Genomic DNA, 12,410 nt, shown 5'->3' with positions numbered 1-12,410 from the left:
GTTTTGGAGACTTCAGGGGTGCCTCTCTCTGAATTGAGGTGCCCTATAACAGGCCCACTTTCACTGGCATCTAATTTTAACATCTCCATTTATCTCCTGACTGTGTTAATTTTTAGCTCAAACATGCGTTTGAAACTCTTTGTGTTATTAATTCAATTATCTTTATCATTTCCTCCAGTTTCAACTGATTGAATGTTTTCCTGTTTCATGTGATATTTTCCTGCTTCTTTCATGCCTTGTAATTTTATTAAAGCTAACTGATAAGTTATACTTTCTGGGATATTCATCGTTACTGTATTCACTTTAAAAGGATTAGCGTTAATCTATTCACAGTGAAGAAAATTAAATATCAGTTCAGTATTCCAATGTGCAGCCATGCAATGGGGGGAGGGAGGGCGGGCAGGGGAGGGGGGTTCTGAGGCTAGGAGCCAGGGACCTGACTTGGATTCCAAATAGAAAAGGAAAATAAAGCATAAAACTCAGAAGCAGATCTCAGGCCCCAAGAAGACCTTGGTAACAAGTCTGTTGCTGGTATTATTTCAAGATGCCTTTACCCAGGGCAGAAGGAGGAGCTTGCTTGAGGTAACTTCTAATCAGGACAGCATTTCACCTGTGAGGAATAGTGTTATCAGTGGGGAAAAGCAGGGGTGGAAATTCCCGATAATGATTCATGCCCAGGAAGCTGTAAGGTCAGAACTAATGCAGGTAAGAATGTGAAGGAAAGCCTCCTCCCTCTTCCTTATCTTCTCTCCTTTGATCACAGGGCTTAACTCCTTCAGTCTCCTCTTTCTTATTCTTCACCTCAACATTTTCTTTTGGAAAAGTTTTATACACACTGTAAAATTTATAGACTTGTACAACAAATATCTACACAGAGAAATGCTTTTTTGAGTGTTATGATTCAGCGAGTGTATTAATTCATATATGTGTTTATCTCAAATCCTGTAGATCATTAAACATTAGTGTTAACCACAGAAGTTTACCTAGAGGCCTTTCTTAGGTAATTGTAATCTGCAACACCATCACAAGAGGTGATTTTTTAAAAATCATTTATTATTTTTGTCTTTGATGGGCTTTTGTATAAATAGGCTTATCAAACTGAACATTCTTTTATTCTGTATTTTGCTTTTGAGATTCGTCTATGTTCTGTTTTGTATGAAGTCAGTTCATTTTTATTGATATTACAGATAGTACTTTCTGGTATGCTCCAGTTCCACCCTGTGCTTATTATCCATTTTTCTGATGATAGTCTCTTAAGATATTTTCAGCTTTTGCTTATTGTGATTAATGCTTAAATTATTCTTTTTCAAGATTTTTTTGAAATGTATTTTCATTTATCTTAGGTAAATACATTAGAGTGGAATTGCTAGTTCAAAGGGTAGATGTTAAATTTTAGACGACATTGGTAGAATATTTTCCAAAGAGCTGTTCCATTTAAACTCTCATCACCAATGCGAGAGTTTCAGTTGCTCCTGTACTGACATCTGATATTTTATCCAGGTTTTAGTGTATGCTTTCCTGATGACTATGATATTACGCAGATTTTCCTGTATTTATTGTTCATATGTATTTCTTTTTCTGTGAAGTGCTGTTCACATTTCACTGAATGACAGGTTTTCATGTTAATGACTTTCAGGTATGTTTCATGTGGTCAAAATTACATACTTTCTCAGATATATACAAATATTTTATCCTAGTATGTACCCAGCCTAATCATTCCTTACTGCTATCATATCATGAACAGAAATTTAAGTCTGATAAAATCAAATTTAAAAATTTCTCTTAATAGATATTTCTTTGTATTTTTTCATATTAGCATCCTATGAAAAGATCAATTTGCAAAAACCTTTTTCTAGATTTTCTTCAAAACCTTTGTTTTCTTTGGTTTTATGGTAATAATCTATCTCAAGTTGATTTCTTTTTTTAAGATTTATTTATTTACTCATACAGAACTGGGGTACAGGCCAGAGTTGCAGGGGCAGTGAGAGGATTCACCAGAGACAGAATGGGGAGCAGAACAGACAGATCAACAAAGTACACTGCTGAGGGGAGAAGCCAGCGGTCAGGAGAGGTCTGCTGTGCCATGTGGGTCACCTCGGGGGCGGGGGCGATCGAACTCATGCGAAAGTGGCTTTTGATTCTTAGTGCTGTGCTTTAACCCGCTGAGCCACCAGGGAGGGCCCTCAAGTTGATTTCTAAGTATGGTATGGTGTAGAGTTGACAATGATTATTTTCTATATGGATATTCATTGTTCAGTCTTCCTTTATTGAAAATACTTTTCTTTCAACATTGAGCTGTTTTGAAATCTTTGTTGAAATATAATCATAAAATTTGGGGCCATTTTCCAGATGTCTATTCTGGTTTACTCATTTATTTTCTGTGCTTATGAAATGAAAGGTTAACACTGCTTTAGTTACTGATGCTTTATAAAATAAGCATCAAGTCAGATAGAGTCTCTTTTCATTTTTCTTCCTTTTAAGAATTATTAGGTATCCTTTGGATACCTAATATTTCTTAAATTTTCCTTATTTACCTGAGAATCATGTAAATTTCTACCAAAAAATATCCCTATGAGATTATTATTGGTATAGGGCTTGCATCTGATTTATACATCAATTTATGTAACTGGTAATATGGGAGAATTGACTGTAGGGAGACTTCCAATCTTGAATTTCATTTATTTATTTAGTCATTCTTTAATTTTCCTGAGTGTACTTTTAGCTCTCTTATGAGAACTCCTGTATGTTTGATTTAATGTTTTTGACATCTTTTAAAATTAAAATTAAAAAATTTATGATTTATATTTCTTAATGCTAAATTTTAAATTCCCCTCACCACCAACCCCCCGCCACCCCATTGCCACTAGTATATGAAATGCAATTGCTATTTGTATGTAGACAATATATTCTGGACCTGATAGATTCCTTCTCAGATCCAGCAGTTCTCTGTAAATGATAATAATTTTATCTATTTATATTTCTTTCTGAGTCTTCTGTTCTCTACTCGGGCTTAATTCACTGACCTGGACCTTGAATATAATGAATGAATAGATGTGATCTGTATGAAGACGATTAAACTTGGTCCCAATATTGTTTGGAAAGCTTTCAGTAGCTTGCCATTTAAATGATGTTAGCCTTTAAATGACTAAAGGATTTGTTTATTCAGTGAAGAGGGTTCCATTCTGTTCCTAGGAGAGCTTTTATCATGCGAGGATGATAAATGTTGTCAAATACTTTTCTATATCTATTAATATGTTTCATAAAGCTTTTCTCTTTCATACTGTTGATGTAGAGAATAACTGATTAATATCAAATACAATTTGTATTTCTGAGATTAATTTCTCTTGGTTATCATATATTTATCATCTACAAATGTTGCTATCGATATCTTCACTTTGCTAATACTTTGCTAAGTATTTTTTACTTCTAAAGTTATCATTTGCAGATGACATAATGTACATAGAGAACCCTCAAGCTTCCATGAAAAAACTAATTGAAACAACCAGTTTAGCAAAGTGTAAGGTATAAAATCAACACACATAAGTCAGTTACCTTTCTACATACAAACAATGAGCTAGACAAAGAAGAAATTAAGAAAGTAATCCCATTTACTATTGCATCAATGTGTAAAACAAAATTCTAAAGTCATTAATTACACTAACCCAACAATTCCACTTCTAAAGATTACCCAGTGTACCTAGTGGCCCACATGGCTATATGAATATATGACTCATGCAAAGGTATTTATTACAGCACTATCGGAGTTAGTAAAAATAGAAACAGGCTCTCACTGCTCCTTCACCTTTGGCCTGCACCCCATTTCTGTATGCATAAATAAATAAAATCTTTTAAAAACTAAAAAATAAAGTCCTTAAAAAATTAACTAATAGGCCCTCCCTGGTGGCTCAGCGGGTTAAAGCACAGCATTGAGAAGCTAAAGCCACTTCTGCATGAGTTCGATTCCCGCCTGCCCCGGAGGAGACCACATGGCGTGGCAGACCTCTCCTGACCTGCCCGCTGCTCCCCTCAGCAGTGTACCTCGTCGATCTGCCTGTTCTGCTCCCCACTCTGTCTCTGGTGAAGCCTCTCGCTGCCCCTGAGCCTCTGGCCTGTACCCCAGTTCTGTATGCACAAATCAATAAATCTTAAAAAAAAAATTTAATAAAAAAAAATTAACTAATAAAACAACAACAAAAAATAGAAACAGGGTTACAATCCTAACAGCTATTGGTAAGGAGAAGAGATAACTGTGGTTCACTTCTGCAATAAAATATTGTGTCACTAATAAGAGAGTAAATGAAATGTACTGACCTAGACGTACTGTTCATTAGTCCAATTTAAAAAAAGTATTCATAGTGGTAGATACATAAAAAACAGGATTTATGGAAGTAGTAGAAACTCTTCAGGGTGCCAGAAGGTCTAGGTCTCACTTTCCCCAAATCATCAAATTCAGGTTATTTACAGGAATCCTTATCTTCTTCCATAGACACACACTGGCCTGACTAATTTAAGTCATCCACGAAGAACCATGAAATGTGGGTCCTAGCTAATATAACCTGATAGTTCACGTTAATTCTGTAATTACAGAATTTTGTGAGTACAAAATGTTATTGATGTTCCTGGCTTTAGTACTACTTAAAAAAAAAAAACTTTCAAGATTCCTGTACACTGGATTGGTCGTTCATTATTTTTTCGCCCCCCCCCCCCATAATAGCAATTATCATTTCTTAACATATAAGAAATTTCGAAAAGACCTCAAGCAACCTGGAAAAGAGGCTTGCGCATTTCCCCGGGAGCTGCACGCTTCCAGGAGCCCCTTTGCCATGCATACCCGCAGCGCTTCAGCTCTCAGACAAGTCAGAGGCCCACACCCGCGCGCGGAGGAAGCGCCAAGCGCCGGGCGGGGAGGAAATACTGACAGCTAGAGCCCTCGCCGGCGGGGCGCGGCTGGTTATCCGCACGCGGCGCTCGCAGGTAACGCAACTGCAGCGACGAAAAGGAGACAAATTTCTAGTGGTCATTCTGGGAGCTGCAGCTCTGAACTGCTCAAGGCGGTTGAGGAAACGTAGAGGAAGGCAGTGGCGGGAAAGTTACTTTTCATTGGCACGTTCAAGGGGTTTAATTAGAATATTTTAGAATTCAAACATCAGGTAAAGTCAAAAATGGGAAGTTAGTGGGGGAAAAGAAAGAAGGCGTGGAAAGGAAAGATGGGGGGAGGGGTAGAAAAGTAAGAAAAAGACGAAATATCTAACCTGTCCCTCGGAGGCTCGCGGGCTGGAGACAGCTCACGATTCCAGCCTCGCAGTAACCTGGGCGCTAGCGCCCAGCTCTTCTGGAAACTTCGCCGGTGACTCATGCCCAGGCAAGACCCGGCCATAAGCGACCTGGCAAGCACCCCCAAAGTGTCGCCCGCACTTCCAGTCCCCTCCCGCCCACCCGACGTCTTCTCAGAACAGAAACCGTAGCGAGTACTCACTGGAAGCAGGGCCCCAAACAAGATGAAGATGAGGGTTTTGGAGATCCAAAGCCAAAGCCCGGCTCCTCGCTCGGGCGTGAAGACAGGACACGCCCGGCGTGGGCCGGGGAGGCGGCCAGGTAGCGGTACCGGCTCTCCCATGGGGTTACGGTGGTCGAAACCCAGCAATCAGGAATTAGCTCTCTGTATTTCGTGGCACGCAGGAAGGCCCGCTCCAGATTACCCCGGATCCGGACGGCAGATTGTTCGGCGTCCGCTGGAGTTCCTTCTCCGTTGGGGTGTGAATCACCGGAGCCAAGGTCTCGCTTTTTATACGGAAAAGTATTGGGCAACTCAAGTGTGAAAAACCGGAGACGTGCGCCCTCTGCCGTGGTTTATTTTCAGGGACCTCCCCGATTCCGGTCCCTTTCGAGGCTGGCTGGTTCACAAACCCTTAACCATCTCCAGGTCTCCTGACTCTCTCCTTTTGCTACTCACGGTTTCTGTCCTTCACCTTTTTCAGTGACCTTGCACACGGATGCCATTGCATCCAAAGCCACTTCTCCGGCAGCCCAGTGCGAATTCCTCAGTCAGGGGGTTGATCTTTAGCATTTCAGAATCAGAGTGCCTGGCTGATTGACAGTCTCAATGAACCCGATGGGGACTCGGAGACCAAGGGGGGAAGATCTGAACCCAGGTCCCAGTAGGCATTTGCTCTTCCAGCGCTACCTTGTGTGCTCTGATAATGCCGGGCTCATCAGTTTGGTCTCAGGTGTTGATGCATGGTAACTATCGTCTCAGCTGTACTGCTAGCCCAAAGAACCCACTGCAGTCTTTCCTCTGGAATTCCCTTCTTTGTTTCCTTCTTTGAAACCGTTAGGAAACAAACACGGAAGACTTCTTGACCCATGAAAATGGATGTGCCAGTAGTAGTGAGTGCTCACAAAGGGCAGTCCCTTCCCAGCTGTTACTACGCACCCAGCAGCATTCTGTTTCCAGAATTCCAAAGACACACAAGTGGAGGTCCTCCCTATGTGGTGTTCACAGAGCTGTTTAAGGGGTGATGTGTAGGTAGAAGGGAAGGGAGCCCCAGGGAGCCTCTAGATCCATGCCCTGTCGTGTATGTTTTAGTTTTTTCATTATTCCAAATATAAGTGAGACCATCTGATGGTTACATATTTTCTTCTGGCTTATTTTGGTTAGCATAATCCCTTCTAGCTCCATCCATGTTACTTAAATGGCATAAATTTGTCTTTGAATTGAAGAATAATATTCCAGTGTGTAAATATGCCACAGCTTTTGGATCTATTTGTCTATTTGGGGGCATTTGGTTTGTTTTCATATCTTGGCTATTGTAAATAGTACTGCATTAAACAGAGGAGTGCAGGTTTCCTAATTCGTGTTTTTGTGTCCTTTGGGTAGACTCCTATGAGTGGAATTGTTGGATCACATGGTAGACCCATTTTTAGTGCTCTGAGACACAGCTTTCCATAGTGGCTGGAATGGTTTACCTTCCCACCAGCTGTGTCAGAGGGCTCTGTTATCTTCGCATCCTCTCCAGCATTTGTACAACATCATTTTGGGAAAAGATTCCTTTTCCTATTCAGTTGTCTTATTGTCTTTGTTGAAACTCAACAGGGTACATATATGACCCATTTCTGAACTCAACTCTGTTCCACTGAACTCCATTTTGTCATCCTCATATCAATACCATGTTGTTTTAATTATTGCAGCATTTTTTTTAAAGATTTATTTATTTGCGCATACAAAACTGGGGTACAGGCCAGAGGCTCAGGGGCAGCGAGAGGCTTCACCAGAGTCAAAGAGGGGAGCAGAACAGGCAGATCGACAAAGTACATTGCTGAAGGGAGCAGCTGGCGGGCCAGGAGAGGTCTGCCATGCCATGTGGTCACCTCCGGGGCAGGCGGGAATCGAACTCATGCGGAAGTGGCTTTAGCTTCTTAGTGCGGTTTAACCTGCTGTGCCACCAGGGAGGGCCTATTGCAGCATTTTAAGTCAGATAGTTTAATTCCTCTGTTTTGCCCTAAAATTATCTGTATGTCCATATAAGTTTTATGTTAAAATTTTTCCAATTAAAGAAATTCTGCTGGAATTTTCTCTTTCAGCATTAAGTGTAGAGATCAATGAAAATTGACATATTATAATACTGAGTCTTCTAATCTATATGAAATGGTTTCATTTCATATATTCCTTACTTGACCTTCACAATATTTTATAAATTTTCTGTATACACATTATATTTTATAAATTGTCCCCAAATATATTTGATATAATTATCAACGGAATTGGTTCAGATTATCTTATTTTCAAATTGTTTGTTGCTGTTGTATAAAAACACAAATGATTTTTGTGCACTGATCTTATGTCCTATAATAAGTCTATATGATTCTAGTTGCCCTGTAGATTACTTAGGATTTGCTACATAAGTAATAGTAGCTAAAAGAAGTAGGGGGAGGGGAGAGAAGGAGAAGAAAAAATAACAGGGGAAAGAATGTTTCAGATCTAATTTACAAGTAAATCTTCAGAAAAAAAAAAAAAGGCAATATAGAAAATAAGACCAGAGGAAGTGTTAGCCTCCAAAACCAACAGCTGCAGCACATAATAAATACACTCATACTTCTTGCCAGATAAAAATAAAACCTGATGTTAAAAGTCCATTTAGCACAGTCCCTTTTCCCTAATATATGCTGTCCATATACGTTTCAACAAAAAAGTTACTTGGCATACTAAAAGACAAGATAAACAGATAAACAGTTTGAAGTTTGAAGAGACAAAACTACTACCAGAATGGGAAACAGATTTGGCAGAGATGCTGGAATTTTGAAATCATGAATTTAAAACAACTATGAATAATACTTCATGATTGTAATAGAAAAGTGGACAACATGCAAGAACAGATGGGGAATATAAACAGAGAGAAAAAGCTTCAAGAAAAAGTCAAGAAGATATGTTAGAAATAAGAATCAGAGTAACCAAAGTGAAAACTTTCTTTGCTAGTTACATGGTCAGACATAGCCAAGGAAAGAATGTGAATTTGAAGAAATGTCAATAGAAATTTCTAAAGCCAAAAGAACTAAGCCTGGGTCTTTGGAAAAATCTTTGTATGATTTTTATTAAGATTTGTTAAGGTGTGTTTTATGGAATGTGGCCTATTTTGGTGAATATTCGACGAGAGCTTGGTCAGAATGTGTGGTCTGCTGTTGTGAAGTAGTCTATAGATATCAACTAGATCCAGTGGTGTTTTGACTTCATCAATGTGCTTGCTCATTTTCTGCCTGTCTTTCACCCCACGACAGGCTAATAATGGGGTAGAAAGAGGGGTAGGAGGGGTGAGATAGAAGAGACAATTACAAATATCAGAAAACAGAAGGTCCCCTAACCACTGGTCTCAGGGAAATTAACAGAATAAGAGAGGAATATTATGAACTACTCTATGCCCACAAATGTGGGAACCTGGATATAATGGACTAATTCCTTGAAAGATGCAGCCTACCAAAATTCACCCAAGGAGGAAGAAGCAACTTGAATAGGTCTATGTCTGTTAAAGAAATTGAGTCAAGAATTAATAACCTCTAATAACAGAAAATGTAAGGTCCCACGGATAGAATATGGGGAAGAAGTAAGAGACAGAAGTTCAGAGAGGGGAAGGCTTTATTGGGCTCCTGGGCAGACGAGGTCTGCAGGCTCCCCAGAGGGGGCCTGGGAGTTGCCCTCAGTGTACAGGCTAGGGGTCTTTTACATGCCCTGCTCTGTCGGGGCTGGGAAGGTAGGGAAGAGCCATGTGGTCCTTTTTCCTTTTGGTCAGCCGGTCTGTTTGTTTGGGGTCTTTGATCTTTATCAGGGGGGCTATCTGGGGTAACAGCCTGACGCCAGCTCAGCAGCTATCTCATCTTGATACCACAGAATGTTCTTCCTTTTGCCACTCTGAGAGCCTGGGTGAGGGGCTTGGTTGAGGGGCCTGGGTGACCTTTCAGAAAGCACCAGGTCCAATGAATTCACTGGTGATTTCTATTATATATTTAAGGATTTCTGTTAAATATTTAAGGAAGAATTAATAGCAATTCCCTACAATCTCTTCAAGAGGTAGAGAAGAGGGAATATTTCCTACTTCATTCAGTGAGGTCAACATTAACATCATTATCACAACCAGACATTACTAGAAAGGAAAATTATAAAACATATGTCATGAACACAAATGCAAAAATCCTCAATAAAGTAATAGCAAATGAGTGCAAAAGTTACAAAAGGAATTGTAACCACCATGACAAAGTGGAATATATTATATTTATCATGGCTGGTTCAATGTTCATTTGAAATCATTTAATATAATACAGCACATCAACAGGCAGTGAAAGAAAAATCATATGATCATATCAATAGATACAGAAAAAATATTTGATAAAAGCCAGTACCTGTTCTTGATAAAATTCTCAGCAAACTAAGAATAGCAGATAACTTCCTCAACTTGATTAAGAGCATCAATTAAAACTCTACAACCAAATCAGAATTGTGGAAAACTAGATTCTTTCCCACCATATTGTCCACTTAGGTCCACTACACTGTCCACTTATGTCCACTTATACTATACCCGCTCAACATGATATTGGAAGTATTATAATACAACAAGAAGAATGAAAAGATCAGACCATATAGACTGGGAAGGTGAAATATAATTTATTTGTTTATAGATGACAGTTGTCTTTATAGAAAAATCTTAAGAATCAGTAACAACAAAAAATGCTAGAACTGGTAAGTGATTATAAAGATCTCCAGATAAAGTGTTAATATGTAAAAATCAACTGTTTCCTTATATATCAGCAACAAATGAGTCAAATTAGAATTAAAAACACCCCACTTATATTTTCACAATAATATGCTTTGTATACATCTAAAAATGTATATAATCTATAGCGGAAAACTAAAACTAATACAAAATACAAAACATCTAAATGGAGAGATATTCTTGAACATGGATAGGAAGACTTAGTGCTGTCAAGACTATTTCTTCCCAACTGCCAGTACTTCGCAACGTGATGTAATCATTCAACACAATCCTGCTGTTGACTGAATGAAAAGCCACATATTTGATAAAGAACTAGAATCTAAAATACATAGAAGTCTCTTATAATTCAACAGTAAGAAAATAAACAACTCAACTTAAAAAAGTTAAAAAATCTAAACAGACAAGTCAACAAAGAAGCAGATAAACATCATGTAATTCGGGAATTGGAATTTAAAACAACAGTGAGACAGCACCATGTACCTGTTAGATGGCAAAAGTCCAAAACACTGATAACATTAAATGCTCACAAGGATCTGGAGCAACTACAATTCTCATTCACCATTGACTTTTTGCTTCAAAACTGAAATTGCCCATAAAAAACCAATAAGCATTCAACAAACTAAAAAATTTCTGCATACTGAGAGAAACCATTAAAAACCAAAAAAGGCAGCCTATGAAATGGAAGACAATAGCTGCAAGCAACTTATTGGAAAAGGAATTAATATCCGAAATATATGATCTCATACAACTCAGTAACAAAAGAAAATCTAATTTTAAAATGGGCAGAGGAATTAAATAGATTTTTTCTGAAGATATCCAAATGTAAATGAAAAGATGTTAATGCACAACTTAGTAATGATAGTCAGCAACACTGTATTATAAAGTTTAAAATTGCTAAAAGATTAGATCTTAGTTGTTCCCACCACAAAAATAAAAGAAATTAACATTATGTAATGAGAATTAATCTGGCACAACAGTGGTAATCATACTGCTCTGTACAGCAGATGCACAGTAAATACCACTTTCTCTCCCCCTCGTTTGTCATTCATTATCCTCTTAAAGGTTAATTTTTTCATTTCTCAAGGGATTAGTGTGAGCCAAATAGGGAGAACTCACTGGCAATTTCAGGTTTGAGGCAAAAAGTTCCTCTGGGTATATGTGTTGGGTGGGTATCTTTGTTGCTGGGTGATTGCTTTTGGTATGTGCTCTAAGACTTTATGGTACTAGATCATTCTAATTCTACATGGCAATGAATCATACTGGATGTTTTTAACCATGGGTGAGTTCCAGGATGTTGAAGTTCAGAGAAATTTAGAAAGGTGTAGGGAGGAGAGGGGCGGGGCCAGGAGCTGCTGCAGCAGGATGTGTTCTGAGAGCCTCAATATTGTTTGTTTTTCCTCACTTGGACCAGGGCCAGTTTCATTCTGGGTCTGCTGCATCTAATATTTTGTCAGAGGCCATTTTGTAACAGGGTGGTCCTCACGAAAAGGGGAAGTTCCAGGTTCCTTGCCCCACCCAGAAGGAGGGTGGAGCCGAGCAGAGAAAAGAAAAGAGAGGAGAAGGAATCTGAAAAAGAAGGAAACAGGATTGAGAGCCAGAAAGAGACCTGAGGAAGTCACATGGAGCAGGAAGCATGTGGTGAAGAAACCATGCTTGTTTCCTGACCCTGGACTGGTTAAGGCAGATGTGGGTGAGAGACCTGTAGGGAGGTGACTATGGCAGTGTTTATATTGATTTTGATTTTGCTCGTGTCCTCCTAGATTTGTCTGGCCATTTCTGACCCTTTTCTACGGGTCCCGGCCAGAAGGTGCTTTGGGCTTGTGGCGGGCTTTCATTTTCAGGCCTTGCCTTGGGCCAATCCTTTTTGGGTTGACTTTTGCCCACGAGGGGATGGGTAACTTCAGGTGTTTGATTTAGAAATTATATTCTTTGTGTTCTGTATTGTATTCTCACTGTTTTAAAGTCCCTTTTCATTAAAGTCTTACATGTTTTGTCTTGATGCAGCGGATAGCAGAACTCATTTAGAGCAGGCAGGTTTGGGGATTCAGTGGTGCCCCCTCTCCCTGCCTTATAACAATTTCACTGCCTTTGATTTTAATTTCCAGCTTTTAGGAGCCCATAGTCCTACATTTTGGGTACTAGCATGGGGTC

At 39.2% G+C, this 12,410-nt stretch overlaps 1 protein-coding gene across 1 annotated transcript in view; it reads right to left on the bottom strand.

Moving 5' to 3' along the window:
- The window catches only part of LOC101625632 (tumor necrosis factor receptor superfamily member 10A), a 24,729-nt gene extending 19,030 nt beyond the window's left edge, over nucleotides 1-5,699 (bottom strand). The window contains exon 1 of the mRNA XM_012726767.1: nucleotides 5,477-5,699. Coding sequence (XP_012582221.1) covers nucleotides 5,477-5,617 — 141 coding nt within the window. The 5' untranslated portion in view covers nucleotides 5,618-5,699. The remainder of the gene's footprint in view (nucleotides 1-5,476) is intronic.
- Nucleotides 5,700-12,410: the final 6,711 nt, after the last annotated feature.

This window comes from Condylura cristata, unplaced genomic scaffold, assembly GCF_000260355.1.
Source record: "Condylura cristata isolate star-nosed mole 26May11 unplaced genomic scaffold, ConCri1.0 scaffold00018, whole genome shotgun sequence".
Classification (NCBI taxonomy): Eukaryota; Metazoa; Chordata; class Mammalia; order Eulipotyphla; family Talpidae; genus Condylura; species Condylura cristata.
The sequence above is the reverse complement of the archived record's forward strand: the minus strand, read 5'-3'. Positions and strand labels throughout refer to the sequence as shown.